Genomic DNA, 17,691 nt, shown 5'->3' with positions numbered 1-17,691 from the left:
AGAAAGCTGCCATGCTTTGTGGGCCATATTAGAGCTCACTCCAATCTTCTTGGTCCTTTAGCTGAGGGTAATGCAATGGCTGATAAGTTAACAAAGATAGAAGCATTATCCCAAGTGGAATTGGCTCAACAGTCACATGCTCTTCATCATCAAAATAGAAAAACCTTAAGAAAACAACTCGATCTTACCAAGGAAGCAGCTCAAAAAACAGTTAAATTATGTGGGGTATGTCCAAAATATTTTCTTGTCCCTCACTTAGGGGTAAACCATCGAGGTCTTCTTCCTAATCATCTATGGCAAATGGATGTCACTCATATTGCAGAATGTGGCAAATTAAAATATGTATATGTGACCATTGACACTTATTTAGGATTTTTAATGACTAGTGCACAATCTGGGGAAGCTACAAAGCATGTAATTACACACTGCTTGAAGTGTTTTTTGTATATGGGTATAACAAACATTATTAAAACTGATAATGGCTCTGGATATAGTAGTAAGGCATTTCAACAATTTTGTACCCAATGGAAAATTGAACATAAAACAGGTATTCCTTATAATCCTCAGGGACAAGGTATTATAGAAAGGGCTCATAGCAGTCTTAAAATATAGCTTCAAGACCACCCCACAGCAGGGCTTCTCTCCAGTATATGTTATTTATTGAACTGCAAAGGCTTTACCACACTGATTGCAGTCTTAGGGTTTCTCTCCAGTATGTATTCTTTTATGTATTCTGAGATTGTTGAGATATACAAAGGTTTTGCCACATTCATTAAATTCATAGTTTCTGTCCAGAATGCATTTCTTTTGTATTTGGACATGACTGTGTCATATAAAGGCTTTATTATATTGATTGCATTTGTAAGGTTCCTCTCCAGTATGAGTTCCTTTATGTATGCAGAGATTACCAGCACATGCAAAGGCTTTATCACATTGACTACATTCATGGGGTTTCCTCTCTAGATTTTGTTCTTTTATGTATTTGGACATTAGAGTGTTGTAAAAAGCCTTTATTACATTGATTACATCTGTAGGGTTTCTCTCCAGTATGTGTTCTTTCATGTCTTCAGAAACCATTGGTACATGCAAAGGCTTTACCATATTGATTACATTCATAGGGTTTCCATCCAGTATGTGTTCTTTCATGAATTTAAAGGTTACTGTGTTGTGAAAAGACTTCATCACATTGATTACATTTGTAGGATGTCTCTCCAGTAATGTGTTCTTTCATGTCTTTGGAGATAACTGTGTCGTGAAAAGTTTTTATGACATTGACTACATTTGTAGGGTTTCTCTCCGGAATGTGTTCTTTTATGTCTTTGGAGATGACTGTGTTGTGAAAAGGCTTTCTCACATTGATTACATTTGTAGGGTTTCACTCCAGAATGTATATTTTCATGTTTTAGGAGACTACTGGAACACGCAAAGGCTTGATCACAGTGATTACATTTGTAGGGTTTCTCTCCAGAATGTGTTCTTTCATGTATTTGGAGCTGACTGTGTCGTGAAAAGTTTTTATGACATTGACTACATTTGTAGGGTTTCTCTCCAGAATGTGTTCTTTCATGTCTTTGGAGATGACTGTTTTGTGAAAAGGCTTTATCACATTGATTACATTTGTAGGGTTTTACTCCAGAATGTGTTCTTTCATGTTTTCGGAGACTACTGGAACATACAAAGGCTTGATCACAGTGATTACATTTGTAGGGTTTCTCTCCAGAATGTATTCTTTCATGTATTTGGAGCTGACTATGTTTTAAAAAGGCTTTATCACATTGATTACATTTGTAGGGTTTCTCTCCAGTATGTGTTCTTTCATGCATTTGGAGAGTACTGGCACATGCAAAAGCTTTATCACATTGATTACATTTGTAGGGTTTCTCTCCAGAATGCATTCTTTCATGTATTTGGAGACAACTAGGTCGTAAAAAGGCTTTATCACATTGATTACATTTGTAGGGTTTTTCTCCACTATGTGTTCTTTCATGCCTTTGGAGATAACTGTGTTGTGAAAAGGCTTTATCACATTGATGACATTTGTAGGGTTTCTCTCCAGTATGTGTTCTTTTATGTATTTGGAGATAACTGTGTTGTAAAAAGGCTTTATCACATTGATTACATTTGTAGGGTTTCTCTACAGAATGTGTTCTTTCATGTATTTGGAGACTAGTGCCACATGCAAAGGCTTTATCACATTGATTGCATTTGTAGGGTTTCTCTCCAGAATGTGTTCTTTTATGTATTTGGAGAGTATTGTTTTGTGAAAAGGCTTTATCGCATTGATTACATTTGTAGGGTTTCTCTCCAGTATGTGTTCTTTCATGTCTTCGGAGATTACTAGCATATGCAAAGGCTTTACCACATTGATTACATTCATAGGGTTTCTCTCCAGCATGTCTTCTTTCATGTCTTCGGAGTCTACTGGTACATGCAAAGGCTTTACCACATTGATTACATTCATAGGGTTTCTCTCCAGTATGTGTTCCTTTCTGTATTTGAAAATGATCATGACTTGTGAAGGCTTTACCACACTGATTACTCTCAATGATTTTCTTTCCAGTATGTGTTTCTTTATAAATTTGAAGACTAATGTTGTGTGTAAAGGCTTCATCATATTGAATACAACTATAGAGTTTCTCTCCAGTATGAATACTTTCATTATTCTGAAGATGACCATAATATAAAAATGCTTTTGAACATTGAGTATATTCAGAGGGTTTCTCCCCAATATGATGTTCTTTGTACCTGTAAAGATAATTGGCACATGTAAAAGCTTTACCACATTCAGTACACTGATGAATATTTATATCTGTATAAATTAATTTTACAATTTTGTCTAATTTTTAAGACAAATAAGATCTTAAAGTTTATACTCATAGTGTTTCCTTTGATTTAGGGCTGTTTTGTGTCTTTGAAGGTATCTGTAATGGTAAGAGCCTTTATTATAGGGTCCACATTTATAGAATCTTTTGTCTATATGAGATTCTTCACATATTTGAAGAGAACTGGAAGAACTCAATGCTTTAACATACTTATTGCACTCATACGTTTTCCAATAGTGAGAGCCATACTCCACTTGCAAAGTGAACCAGGACAATAGACATATTTATACATTTCAATACTCATAGAGCTTTTCTCCAGTCTTGATGTATTCCCAATAAAGTTGGAAAATCAATTAAATTTAAACTTGTATCACATTCAAAAATTCTACTCAAAATGGGGACTATTACTTATCTTCTAATTATTCTGTGTGTGTGAGAGAGAGTTATGTTGCATACTTCCTATGCTCACATGGCTTGTATCCAGAGTAGTATATGATATACTGATAAAGGAAAACAAACAAATAAAATGTTTCCACACTGCATTCACACAACTTGACTTTCTGTTCCTCATAGATATATTCTTGGATATATACTTATCACCTATTCAACACATATTCCTTTTACAATATCTGAGTGGCATGAAATTAAACAGATTGGCTGTTCAACAGCAGAGCTATCATGGAGCTGTAATTCAAATGGGAATATCAGTGAAGGCATTGTTTCACTGTGTTCTTTCTTAGAGGAATGCCTTAAAATTGCATATCAGCTACCTGACATTGAGGTATTTGGTTTTGTGAGAACTTAACAATCATCACTACACATTATTTAAACTGTGCTTATTTACATTGTCATTTTTATTTAAAACTTCTGGGACACATTAAAATTTCTTCATAGGCACATTTGTATCAGCCAACACATGAGAAGTACCTTCTAAGTCTTCCAGAACTTTGACAATATTCTTCAATATCATGGTCTTCCCAACTGTAGCCTAAAATACAGTATCAGAAAATATATCATATATTATGGGAAACTGCAAAAGTTAAGTTATTATCTTCAGTGAACCTTAGAACAATGCCAGATTTATTCACCTCATTCTTCTTCTTTCTCAGTTGAAATTACAAAAGTGTATCAATAACTAAGGAAGAGTTGTCCCCTTATTTTAAAATGTGATTAAAAAAAAATTCAGTCTTACCTACAGCAGTAAGGTTTCTGTAGGTCTCCCACATTACATCTTTGTAGAGATTCTTCTGGGAAGGATCCATCAAAGTCCACTCCTCCCAAGTGAAGTCAATATGCACATCATCATAGGTCACTGCAGTCTAAAATATCCCATACATGTGTACAACAGAAAGTGTGATACTGACAGCATGGTGATGTATACTTCTTTGGCAGTATATTCATATAATTCTGGGGCTTCCCACAGTTATTCCATGACACAAAAGTTCTAATCATCAACTCATTTTAGAAAACAAAAGCTGAACAATGAGGTTCACATCTGTCATTTCTAAACATTTTGTCTGGGATACAGCCTTGCAGGAGAAACGCCTATTAAGAGATATAAAGAGGGGCTGGAGAGATGGCTCAGTGGTTAAGAGCACTGGCTGTTCTTTCAGAGGTCCTGAGATCAATTCCCAGCAACCACATGGCTCACAACCATCTGTAACCAGATCTGGTACCCTCTTCTGGCCTGCAGGCAGACATGCAGACAGCACACTGTATACATAATAAATAAATAAATGAATCTTTTTTTGTTTGTTTGTTTTTTTGTTTTCTCGAGACAGGGTTTCTCTGTGTAGCTTTGTGCCTTTCCTGAATCTCGCTCTGTAGACCAGGCTGGCCTCAAACTCACAAAGATCCTCCTAGCTCTGGCGCCCAAGTGCTGGGATTAAAGGCATGCACCACCAACGCCCGGCTAGGCTCACAACCAAAAATCTTTTTTTTAAAAAAGAGAGATATAAGAGAGGCAAGCAAACAGATCAAAGTACACATTAGAGAAATTGAATGAACAATTACTAACTACAAAAAAGATGGGCAAGTTGGGTATACTGGCTCAAGTCTTTAATCCCAGCACTCACAAGGCAAAAGCAAGAGAATTTAATTGAGTTTGCTGCCAGCCTGCCTATGCAATGAATTTCAGGTTAGCCAGTTACATATTAGTAAGACTCTTTCTCCCCAATAAAAATAAATTGTACAAGAAAGGTAGAAAGAACTCACAGGTTTCTATGGAAGTTTCTACAAAGAATTATGCATACACTCCAGTTCTGTTTTGATCTTCCAGAAACCAGTTTAAATTATAACAATAATAAGATCTTACTAAAAGGGAATGCATGTTTAAAGTTACAAGTGAACAGATGAAAACATTAGCAATATAAATGTTGATCATAAAAAATATCATAGGACAGTAGAAATGGCTCAATATTTAAGAGCTCTTGCTGGTCTTACAGACAGTTGGGCTCATCATAAATGGGGGCTTACAACTATCCATTACTACAAGTTCAGGGGTTGTGAAACTATCTTCTGATTGCTGTGAGGAGCAGGCACACATGTGGTATATATCCATGCATACAAGCAAAAGATGCACATTCCTCAAAAGAATTGAAAGCCAACATAATAGGTAGGAAGAATGTCACACAGCTGCAATTGAATGACTCAGAAGGCTCACACAGTTTTAATGTCATGAGTATGCCATCCTGGGAAAGAGAATGATACATTCTGCCATAATTCAAAATTCAAGATGTGGGTGAAGCTCAGCAAAACAGCATATGCTTGACATGTAGAAATACCTATACAACAAGCCCATCACCCAATAATATAAAAACAAAAAAGCCCAGGCATGATGGCCAACATTTAATCACAGGACATAAGAGCCAGAATAATTCGGATTTCTGAGTTTAGGTCAGTCAGGCATACAGAGGTACTTTCAGGACAGCCAGGGTTACACAGAGAAACCTTCTCTTCAAAAACAAAAATAAAAACAATAAAATGGACAAAAAACTCAGGTTACAAAATGGCTTAGCACTGAATATCAATTGCTTCAACTATATCTTACGGGATTTAGTGATACCATGTATAGCAGTGGTATAAGACATGACAGCCAGACACAAAGAACATGAGCTAAGGACAAGGGCTGTGGAATGCTCAGGTGACTGGGCTGTTCCAGTACCTGTGCTTGAGCCCATCTGTGCTGGCTGGGAAGATGTCTGTGTGACTGTGCTGTGGTATGGGTCTGGTGGCTTGCTAATTGTGGACATTGTTGCTGGGGTTGGGGAAACAGTTGCAGTATCATTTTCCTGAGTCTCAGACAGGACTTTGCTGTGAACAGTTTTCCTCAAGGTGGCTGTGGTTGGTGAAGAGGTGTTTGTAACTGCCAAACTTGTCATGGGTAAAGGTTTGTTTGTGTCAGTGACTTTGTCTAGTGTTAATGAGAGTGGAGTTAAAGCTGACTTCTCAGGAAGAGTAAGTGTCCCAGTTCCAGATGATGGGATGGCATCCTCTGGTGTGCTTGATGCTGTTGAAGGTATTGTCATGGTCCTGTTTGTTTTTCTGAGGCCTAGAGACACTGATGATCCTATTCCAGTGTTGGTGGACTTTGGTGATAATAGAGTTGTACCTACAGGCATGATAACATTAGAAATTGTCTGTACTGACTGGAAAGATGTCTGTGTTCATTATGCTGTGGTGTGTGTCTGGTGACTTGCTCATTGTAGGGGTTTCCCCAAACACCCAAAAGAAAGCCATCAAGGAGAGAGAAGTATTCAAATACATTATCCTATCTGGGAGGATTTTCATTCAATTCAAAAAATCCTGAACATAGGCTTATGGTCACCCCATGATCAAAACACATTTAGTCTATCTTCATTGATCCTCATAGTCTTCAACAGCATCTACAGTTTCAAATGTTCAAGGTCTCTTTGAACACTCAGGTGATTCCTTGACTCTGACATCTTGTAAAATCAGAAAAGAAGTTACATCTTTCCAACACACACTGGCACAGAATACCCATTACCATTCCCAAAGAGGAAGTGGAACACAGTGAGTGAAGACTGGACCAAGGCAAGACTGAAACCCAGCATAGTAAACACCAAATCCAGCAGCTCTGTCTCAGACATATGGGGCTTCAGTTTCAAAGCTTAGGTGTCTCATTTTCCTGAAATTTCTCATATATCTCTTTGGCTACTTCAATTCCCTATATGCAGCTCTCCATGGCAGATGTCTCACAGCTTTGGTATCTCAACATTTTGTGGTCTCAAAATAATGCAACCTGGGCATCATGCACAAAGCTTCAAGCAATGAACTTTCACAGGATCCTCACTGGGGCTCTGACTCTGCCAAACATAGATGACTGCAAAAGACCTAAACCGAAACCACAGATCAGGAATCCATGACCAGAAATTTTGATTCTTTCTTATTTCCAGAACCAGCACAAGTTTGGCTTCTTAATTGAGATGGACCTTGCAGAGTTTGGACAACACTTGCAGCAGGTTTTGTATGAAGCTGCTTCCTGGGAATAGGAATCAATTTGCCTAATCCTCTCATTAATTGAAGGCTTAACATGAAGCCCTTAGGGTACCTAGATAGGCTTTCTTCTCTTTAATGGTGATCTCCTTGAAAATTCCTATCTGTTTCAGCACGTGACTGCCATCTGAAACTACCTTTTCATTGTCACTGGTTTCTGAAAAAATTATTGCTTTTTTCACTGTAGACCTGAATGAGTCATCAGTAATAAGCAAGCAACAGATTCAATATTCCATCTAAGAAATCAGCCCATTACTTTTTAATTTGGCCTTACTCAATTTCTCAGGGCAAGGGCAGAATAAGGAAGATTCTAGGCCAAATAAGACACAAATGACCTCTAGCTTAATGTTTCATAGAGTCTACTTCTCACTAAAATCTATGACCTTGACCTCCTCTGTGTGTGTTACTCTCAAGAGTCTCATCTTCCTCATCCTACAAGAACAGCCTATTGAGTTCTGTGTATAGTTTTCTATGACTTTTGTCATTTAAGTCCTGATATCTTCTACATTCCTCTAAAGGACAACATTTCCAGATTCTTCCCAGCAACACAATCACTTTTGGTGTTCCATTTTTTGTTCTAACTTGCTTCTCTGCTGCTGTGATTAAATCCTCTAATCAAAACCATCTCAGGTAAGTTTATTTAGCTGATTCTGCTAGGTCACAATCCATCACTGTGGTATAGAAAATGAAGATAAAAACGATAGGCAAACACTGTTTCCTGGCCTTTTCACTTGCTTTTTCACTGTCTTGTGCTCAGCCAGCTCTCCTATCCATCCCAGGTCCACTTGCTTAGAGATATTGCCAACTCACTAGAAGAGCCTTCCCACATCAATCATCAACAGAATCTCTTACAGACATAGCCGTTCCTGACAATTATGAATAAACCAGCTTTGAACATAGTTAAGCAAGTGTATTTGTGTCAGGATGGAGAAACATTTGGGGGATAGATGTCCAAGAGTGGTAATAGCTAGGTTTTGAGGTAGATAGATTCCCAATTATCTGAGGAACTTGTATATTGATTTCTGCTGTGGGATGTATGGTAAATGTGTTGCTAATTAATCAATAAAACACTGATTGGCCGTTGGCTAGGCAGGAAGTATAGGCGGGGCAAGGAGGAGAATAAAGCTGGGAAGTGGAAGGCTGAGTCAGAGAGACACTGCCAGCCACCACGATGAGAAACAGCTTGTGAAGATGCCGGTAAGCCACGAGCCATGTGGCAAGGTATAGATTAAAGGAAATGGATTAATTTAAGCTATAAGAACAGTTAGCAAGAAGCCTGCCATGGCCATACAGTTTGAAAGCAACATAAGTCTCTGTGTTTACTTGGTCGGGTCTGAGAGGCTGTGGGACTGGCAGGTGAAAGAGATTTGCCCTGACTGTGGGCCAGGCAGGAAAACTCTAGCTACAGATTTCCATAATGGTTGAACAAGTTTTCAATCCCACCAGCAATGGAGGAGTGTTCCCCTTGTTCCACATCCTGGCCAGCATGAGCTGTCACTTGTGTCATTCATCTTAGCCATTCTGACAGGTGTAAGATGAAATACCAAAGTAATTTTGATTTACATTTCATTGAGTGCCAAGGATGTTTAATATTTCCTTAAGTGTTTTTCAGACATTTTAGATTCCTCTATTAAGAATTCTGTTTAGATATGTACCATATTTTTTAATTGAACCATTTTATTTGTTGATGTCTAGTTTCTTAAGTTGTTTATTATTCTGAGTGAGGCAGCCCAGAACCACATAGACAAACGTGATATGTTATTCACTTATAATTAGACATTATCTGTCAAGTAAACAATACCAACAATATAATCCACAGACCCAGAGAGGATAAGTAACCAGGATGGTTGTGGAGGCAGGGGAATACAAAATCACTCACCCTGAAACAATAAGGTCCTCTTTCATAATGGTGACTCCAGCAGCTGATTGCCAACCCTGTTTCCCCCTAAAGTACCCACAATAAACTATTCCTCCTATTCTCCTCTGAAGGCATAAGCCACTCTCCACATGCAAATCTTTTTCCTGTGACTGCAATGGATAGTCAACTACATGACACAAATGGGGAATTGTAAAACTCTGAGGGGGTAGAGTCATTTAATTTAAGAATTTATAATGTTTGATCACGGAAACCAAGGTCATCACTGTGGGGACCAAAATACTGGAATCAAGGCCACTTGAATCAATATAGAAGAGTTTCTCTCAGAAAATTTTCTAAAGAACTGGAGGTGCAGCTGTTCAAGAATTAATATGCCTTCCAAAGGAGAAATCACTCCATACACTTGAGATTAAAAAAGAAAAATCTTATTAATGATAGTATGCACCCATTTCTAACTAATGCTCAATGAGGAGCCAGCCTGGAACAGATTTTGCATTCCACATGTTCTGTCATGCTTAAGTTTCTTTTAGGTTCAGGCTCCAGTTACACTTTGAACAATTTAAATAGGATTAGGAGATTGCAAGTCTAGCTACTTAGGCAGATGGGAAACTCACACAGCAAAGATAATTCCAGATTTATTTCTTAAGTACCCCACTAACTTAAAACAGTAGGTCAGTGATCAGTGACAGGGTCCTGAGGTGGAAGTTCCGGGAGATGATTAGGCACCTCCACATCCAGGGCATGAGAAGGGTAGGAAAAGTAGAAGTCAGAAAAAAATAGAGGCTGGTATAGGGAGGTCTTGTACAAGTTATGCCTCATGCCAAGTAAACTTCTTAAGGAGAATAGCATCTTCCAGTGGGAAATGGAAGAAAATGAGACTTCTATGAAGTCAACAGAAACTACCATACGATGGGGCAAATTCAAGAGGAGGAAATTCACACACTGCTGCATAAGGAGAACACAGAATACCTCAAAAACATTACTGACTAAGCACACAGTGGCCTTGGGATTGATAACCATAGTGCCCTGTGGTAATAAGAGTTGTGTTCTCAGGATCTGAAGCAACCCCTCCACAAAAGTCCTGGCCCCAGATCATTATCAGCTCTCCCTAGCATATTCCTGGTTTTAAAGAAGGAGCTCTATTTTATTCTCAATATATGAGGTCCTTAGAGAAAGCTTCCAAGTCCTAGACTCCAGGCATTTTCTGGCTCTCTGAAGGACCTTCCTTCTCTCTGTGTGAGGGCCTAGAGGAAAAGTCTTGTTGATCAGGCCATCATTCAACACAATAGTGTTTTCCTTTTCAAATATGTGTCACCTTCTACATCTGTTAGAACCATGCTTTTCTAGAGAAAAAAATTAAGACCTTAATTGCACACTAAGCCTTAAGGTTGGTTGTGACCCTGTAGTGCCCCATAGAGCAGCTTGTTAGAGGCCTCTTCTTTGATATAAGGATGGGCCTAGTGGCTGCTTGAAAATCAGGGGTGTCTCCTTTGTCATAGTTTGGAGCCAAATGTCTGGACAATCCTGGTGAACAAATGTGTATCCTAGCATCTTAATCTCTAACAGGCCTGGTTAGCATATACTTATCTTTGTGGTATTTTAGAGGCAGCTTCCCTTAGCTAAATTCTACTCTCTATCACTTACTTTCTCCTAAGCATTGGTAAATCCTTTATATCACCAATTCTACTCCTCTATATCACAGCTTAATAATGGAGTGTTACTCAACACAAGAGATGCCATTTATAATCCCTATAAAATTATTTGCAAATTCATCATTAGAGAAACTAGGCCTCTACAAATTTAAGAGCTGCCTTCCATGACTGCATGAAAAGCATGTTGACCTTGACTACAAAGATGTTTCTACACATAGCTCCCTGTTCCCAATGCTCTGAGCAGAGGCAGCCCACAGAGCAATGTTATTCAGAGTCCTACACCTGGGTTTAGGGAGTCGCAATGGCCTCATGGGACCTCTCAGGACAGGGAATCTGGCCACAGGTTCCCACCCAACCCCAGAGAGGACTGCCACACTGGCTCCTGAGGCTCACCATTTGCTCCTCCTGACCTAGGGACAGCAGCCTATTGCTCACCATGCCGTGGCTTTCCAGCTCACCCATACTCTCTCCTCTGCTCCTTCCAACAGCACAGGCAGCACACAAAACCACTGGTGTACACTGTGTTACAAAGACAAGCCTGCAGCCAGGCCCTGGAAAGCCCACCCCCACCACTCTCCTCTGACTGGCAGGTAAGACTGGAGGGCCTGATTGGCTAGTGAGGCCTGAGTGACAAGAGCACCTCCCTTAGGGTAACAGTGTGCTTAAAGACTTTGCACAGTGGTTCCTGGCCCTGCCTTCCACCCAAGACACAGACCTTTTCTAGATCTGCAGAGATTTCCATTACAACAGCACTTGTCCCTGGCTCAAATAGCTGACCTTGCTATATTCCTGCACTTCACAGGCACTTCCCCTTCTTCCTCCTGGACACCATGTGACTAGCTTGCACAGCCCATTACACAATGTGGAGTGGAGTGATTCCCCTCTCCACCAGGTTGAAGGATGCCCAAAATATTAACAATTAAAGAGAGATTTTAGGACACAAAATGAGATGTCTGTTTTATGGCTTCCCACTGAGGTCTGATGAACTCAGGTATTTTTTACCTGGTTGTCACAGGGACTTTAGACAACCAAGAGAGAAAAGCAGGAATCAGATCACAGACAAGATAGATCTTTGTTCCATCAGAAGGCTGCATGATGGTTCCATTGCTTTAGGAGTTTTATTCCTAAAATTCATTTCAATCTCTTGACAATTTAACAACAATATGAAGTGTAGTCTTCACAATAAGTTGAATACTTAAAGAGAAATAGAACAAGTTCCTTTATGAGCACTACTGTTAGGTACAACATCTTCCTCTGGGCAAGTGAAAACAAAACAAAACAGTATTAGTAATGTTCTCTGATTGAACAGAACTGATAGAATCAGTCTCCCTATGTAAGAAGAAAGTGAATTTATTAGAATGTCTCACAGTCTTTGGTCCAGCTAGTCCAACATTGGCTGTCTACAAATGGAAAGTTGAAGAATTCAGTACTTCTTCAATCCATGAAGCTGGATGTCTCGAATGGTCTTCAGTATACACTAGAATTCCTAAAAATTGGGCTCTAATGAGAGTAATGAATGACCTTCCTAGGCAAAGAGAATGAGCTTCCTTCTTCAGTATTCTTATATATATATATATATATATATATATATAGGCTGCCACCAGAAGGTCTGGCCAAGATTAAAGGTGGATCAAATTACCTTGAAGATCCAGAAGGGTCTTCTCATTTCAAAATTTTAATTAAGAATAATCTCTCACAGGTATACCCAAGTGCTGTCAGCCACAAAGATATGAAGTGGGGATTCAGCCATCACTGACAAGTCCAACCCATTAGAACTGGGGGTTCTGGTAGAGGAGTTAAAAGCCTAAAGCAGGGTGTTTTGGAGTTATTGCCTTTTCAATGTATTGGCTGTTTCCTGCAGTGAATTTCTTGTGTGAAATTGTAGCTTTCTCATCTGTTACTACCATGGGATTCATTTCACAAGAGCTTCTAGCAGTGTAATTGATCATTATTGGGCACAATTTCCCCTATGCATTTGGGGTGTATTGATAACTTCCCACAGTTATGTGTGAAAACAGTTACACAGGCAAAATTCTGAGACATTCTCAGACATTCAAGGACAAAGTATGAGCATATCGTTGATTTGCAACCCTTAGATAGATAGAAATGTACTCTGGCTTTATCTCACCTGCAGATAAGAAAAACTATCCTGAACTAACCTCATTAACCCTAAACTCTTAACTCCTTATACTTACTTTCACCTCAGTTTATTAACACAAGACTTTAGCTTAGAGATTTATTGCTTGTAAATACTGAGATATAGTGGAAAAGGTAATCAGCCATTTGCTAGTACCTGGAGATGAGTAAACTTTCCCAAGAACCTTCTGAGGACCTGTCCCTCCATGGCCAGAGGGGCTAGAAGGTGCCAGGTTCTGTTTCTTGTACAAATTAAGCTTAATTCTATCTTGATTCTACATCTTTAAGCAATAGGTGCAATCTTTAGATCTAAGAAGTTCCTTTTAAACAACTGATTATAGCTAAAGTGCTACAGCAGACCAAAAGCTGCACATCTTCTACTGCTTAGGCAGGTTGCCTAGTAACCAAGGATGCTTACCCTGCCTGTTGGAAAAATGACTCATGAGAGCCCTTTCGAAGCACAGCAGGTGGAAAAGACAGTTTTACCTTATTCATCATTTTCACTAATTAATAGATTTTTTTAACTTACATGTAGCCACATTTAGGAATGTAGTTTGAGCACAGAAATTCCTCCCTCAGATTTCTTTTGTGGATTTAATTCTTAGTTGACCTCACCAGAAAACTTTCAGTAGCCACTCCTACCTTGTGTCATAAGTGAAACCTGATAGTTATTGCTCTGTGTATGAATTTCAAGCCTCTCCTTGCACTGCCAAAGAATTATTGTTTTAAAATGTATATAGGCCGGTACCCTCGCTGTAGAGATGATGCTTACTTGGAACAATAAAAAGATGGACTGAAAGAACACTGTGTGAGTAGATTCATTCCTCTCCCCTCACATCTAGTTTTCCTCTACTGGTTGTAGAGTCTCCTTTTGACTCAGAAGGTCTTTAAGGCAAGCCCCTAAAAGCTTTTGTTATCCTTACCCAATTCTTTGTGCATTAGTTAATTCCAGAGCCAGTCAGTTTTAGGTACCAAAAACAGTCATCACAAGAGGCAAGACAGAAGATCTGAGAAAGATTTCTTACCTGAAGGAGGCAAGGAGAATGTGGGAGTCATTTCCAAAGCAATGCTTTGCCTAAGCAACAGAAGCATGGGGATTTTACGTGGGGAGTCTGTAAACATTCATGTAGAGTTCTGCTATTCTCACACTGACAATGGAGAGAGAATATAAATACAGAAAACACAAAGGAAAAGTCACGTATCAGCACTGTGGTCACTGATCTTAGTTGGATGGCTCTTCTGAGCTACTGTAACCTAAGAACAAGGCTTCTTTTGCCTCTGAGCAGGCAGGTTCAGAAGAAGGCCACAGCTGCTTCCACACAGGATCATTTTGACTAGGAGTTCATTTTAACAAGCCCTGGCTGCTGTCTGTCTCAGGACTGTGACATTGCTGTAGAGAATTCCACTATTTCCTTTTTCTAACTTTTTAAAAAATGTTAGTTATGTGGGTATTTTGCCTGCATGTGTCTTTGCACAGAACCTACAGAGGCCAGAAGGGAGCAAGATATCCCTGGGACTGGAGTTACAGCAAATAGTTAGCTACCATGTGGGTTCTGGGAATGGAATTTCGATCCTCTGAAACTACATCCAGTGATCTTATCTACTGAGCAATCTCTCTAGCCCCTTCTATTATTTAAATTTTATTTCTATACATTTTAATTAAAATATACAGCATCACTTTCCCCTTGTTCTCTCTTCACTCCATCCCTTTTCCAATGTTTCCCTTCCAACTTCTTCCTTGTCAAGTATGTATGAGTAAGTATGCTGAAATACATGAAGGTAACCTGCTGAGTCTGTTTTTGTTGGTTGTATATGGTTGCAGGGCTGACGACAGTGTAATAGAGAGCAGGAAGGAAATGTACATTAGTGACACAGAAGAGGACTCAAACTTGTATGTTGAAAGTGTGTTTCAGTAAGAGGCCTTGCAGATGTCCATGAATTCATATCCAAGTTCTTTTCATTTTGAGCACCAAACAGGGTGGTGAAGTAGTCTCATTTCTATTAAACTGATAAAATAACTTGACTCAAAGTAACCATGGGGGAAAACATTCACTTGATTCATAATTTTATGGTACATCCCTATCAAACAGGACCTTTCCTGCCATGGCCTCCAAAGTATCATGATGTTAATAATGTAAAACACTCTCACCTTCTTAAATCCCAAAGTGTTGAAAAATTTCAACATTTATTAAGTCTACAGACACATAAATGTATATTCTGTGAAAAAAATGAGTAACAGCCCACTGTTTTCAAAAAGGGGAGAACAGGAGAATAGCAAATAATCAATCACATTTAAGGAAACCAAAACCTAGCAGCTTCCTGTATCACACTGTACAAGTTCTGAGACTCTAATGATATTCTGGGCTCTCAGAGACTGTGGAAGCTCCATGTTTCAGGCTCTGCCATCCCTAGCACACACAGCTTGCCTACCATCCCAGTTCTACTCCACAACTGCAGCTCTCCTTGGTCATCCTACAGTCCAGGAACCTACCACCCCTTCAGGTGTCCACTGTACTCACTGACCTCTCAGGGCCTCTCCACAGGTGTTTCAAATCTGTTCCAGTGTCATCAGCTCTTCATGAGCCCTTCAGCCTTGGATTGGCAGGCAAGATACCAAGGCAGATGAATCCCAGCAAATTACCAAACTGTCTGGGCTCTGCCCAGATATCAAACAAAGGTAGTATCTATTCCTTCGGTCTACTGTATGTGGATTCTACTTTTTACCTGACAGCTTACTGAATTTGAGGGGACCTAAAGGGGTAAAGAATAAACACAGCAGACAGGAGGAGACGTGAAGGAGATGGGAAAGGACAGGAGGAGTCAGGAAAGGACCTGAGAGTCCCCAGGGCACTGGAGGTGCTTCAGTTCTCTGAGTCCCAGTATCAACTCCCTGGAGTCTCTACTGTCTGGTCCATCTAGTCCTGACCTGGAGATGGTGCACTGAAGGAGCCTAGGAAGTGCTCCTATTCCCAGCCTTGCAGTTACTGTTTGTACCTCAAACCAACTTGGCTTGCCCTCAGTCAAGTGACAAGAACACAGAAATGTGAGCAGGGAAAGAAAAGAAAGATATTAACAATCAGAAGCCTGGTAAAGTCTTCCCCCCATCCTCTACACTCACATCCTGAGACCCAGTCACCCTAGAAATGTTGTGAGCCTGAATTTTAAGGCAATTGGAACTTACATCTCCCACAGCTTCGACCTTGGGGTTCACATGCCTCATGGAAAAAGACACCTTAAGCATTGGAGGTGAGATTATCCAGAGGCCCACAGTCTTCTTCTGGTCTGTAGAAGATAGCAAGGGACAGTTTCCTGAGCCCACCATAGACTTGTCTGTTCCTGGGGACCTGCCTCCATACCCCACTGTACACTCAGTCCTTGTCTGTTCCTGGGGGCCTGCCTCCATACCCCACTGTACACTCAGTCCTTGTCTGTTCCTGGGGGCCTGCCTCCATACCCCACTGTACACTCAGTCCTTGGATGATGTTGAAACCCTCAAACTCCAGCCTCTGCCTCCTAAGTTTTGGGATCACAGGGTTGGGACACCATGTCTGGCTTTGGTGACTTCTTACTCAACTTTACTGAGTGTCATGGAGTGAATATGTAGGCATTCAAAATATAAAATTTTAAAAGTCAATAAAAAGAAGTAACCATGGTAGTTGATCACACTGTATCCATAGTCAGGAAGCAGATGGTGATGAATGTTGGTCATTATTACATAATTCAGTACCAAATCCATGGAATGGAATGGTGCTATCATTTCTAGAAGGCAGAAGAGTCTTCTCATCTCAATGAACTTAATATATAAGATAATCTCTCATAAGCACACCTCAGAGAATAACATGATCTAGATAAGCCCTCAGAGGAGTAACTGGAAGAGTGTCCCTTGACTGACTCTTATCAAGTTGAAAATCAATATTAGCCATCACACAAAATTAATAAAATTTGCTGTGTAGACTGCCTTGTAGACAGTGACACTATTCCTTTTTTTAATGATATCTCAAATACCAATGAGCCATGTTTGAAGACAAAGTACATAAAACATAGGAGTATAGACTTACTCCTTTCCCAGATGTAAGCAGCAATTTGCAGAGAATCTCTAGGACAGGATTATGAACTCCATGTAGAGCAGGGCATGGTGCAGAACCCTTCTGACCCATGTTTTCACTTTATTAAATCAGAATCCTACCCATGCCACATCAGCAACTGACAGATGATCTTTTTTACCAAAGAGAAGGAAAGAGGGAGATAAAGAGACAGATAGACAGAGAGAAGGACAGAGAGAGAGAGAGAGAGAGAGAGAGAGAGAGAGAGAGAGAGACTCCCTAAGGACCCATTAAAATGGAACTTACAAAGTCAACAGAACTGTAAACATGGCTTTGTGTCAATTCTTAAGTGTGGCTCTCCCTCACAAGACTACACTATGCAAAAGTCCTTTTTTTCTAATAATATCTGTGCTAAATCCATGATAAACATCTCTTTTTAGCCAGGTGTGGTCATATGAGGCAGAGGCAGGTGGATGTCTGTGAGTTCCAGGTCTAGCCTATCTACTACATAGTGAGTTCCAGGTCAGACAGGGTTAGAACATGAGACTGTGTCTCTCCAAATGATCTTGTTATCAAAGAGGAGAGACAGAAGAAGAGAGAAAGAGAGACAGAGAGGAGGGAGAGAGAGAGAGAGAGAGAGAGAGAGA

General features: G+C 39.8%; 1 protein-coding gene across 1 annotated transcript; it reads right to left on the bottom strand.

Annotated features, from left to right (window-relative positions):
* Nucleotides 1-401: 401 nt before the first annotated feature.
* On the bottom strand, nucleotides 402-4,634 carry LOC131913033 (zinc finger protein 431-like). The gene is made up of 3 exons (XM_059265378.1): nucleotides 4,015-4,634; nucleotides 3,750-3,810; nucleotides 402-2,745 (listed from the first exon to the last, which is right to left on the bottom strand). The coding sequence occupies exons 1-3, from the start codon at nucleotides 4,082-4,084 to the stop codon at nucleotides 1,191-1,193; spliced, it is 1,686 nt and encodes a 561-aa protein (XP_059121361.1). The 5' UTR covers nucleotides 4,085-4,634; the 3' UTR covers nucleotides 402-1,190.
* Between the last annotated feature and the right edge of the window lie 13,057 nt (nucleotides 4,635-17,691).

This window comes from Peromyscus eremicus, chromosome 6, assembly GCF_949786415.1.
Source record: "Peromyscus eremicus chromosome 6, PerEre_H2_v1, whole genome shotgun sequence".
In the NCBI taxonomy this organism is placed as follows: domain Eukaryota; kingdom Metazoa; phylum Chordata; class Mammalia; order Rodentia; family Cricetidae; genus Peromyscus; species Peromyscus eremicus.
The sequence above is the reverse complement of the archived record's forward strand: the minus strand, read 5'-3'. Positions and strand labels throughout refer to the sequence as shown.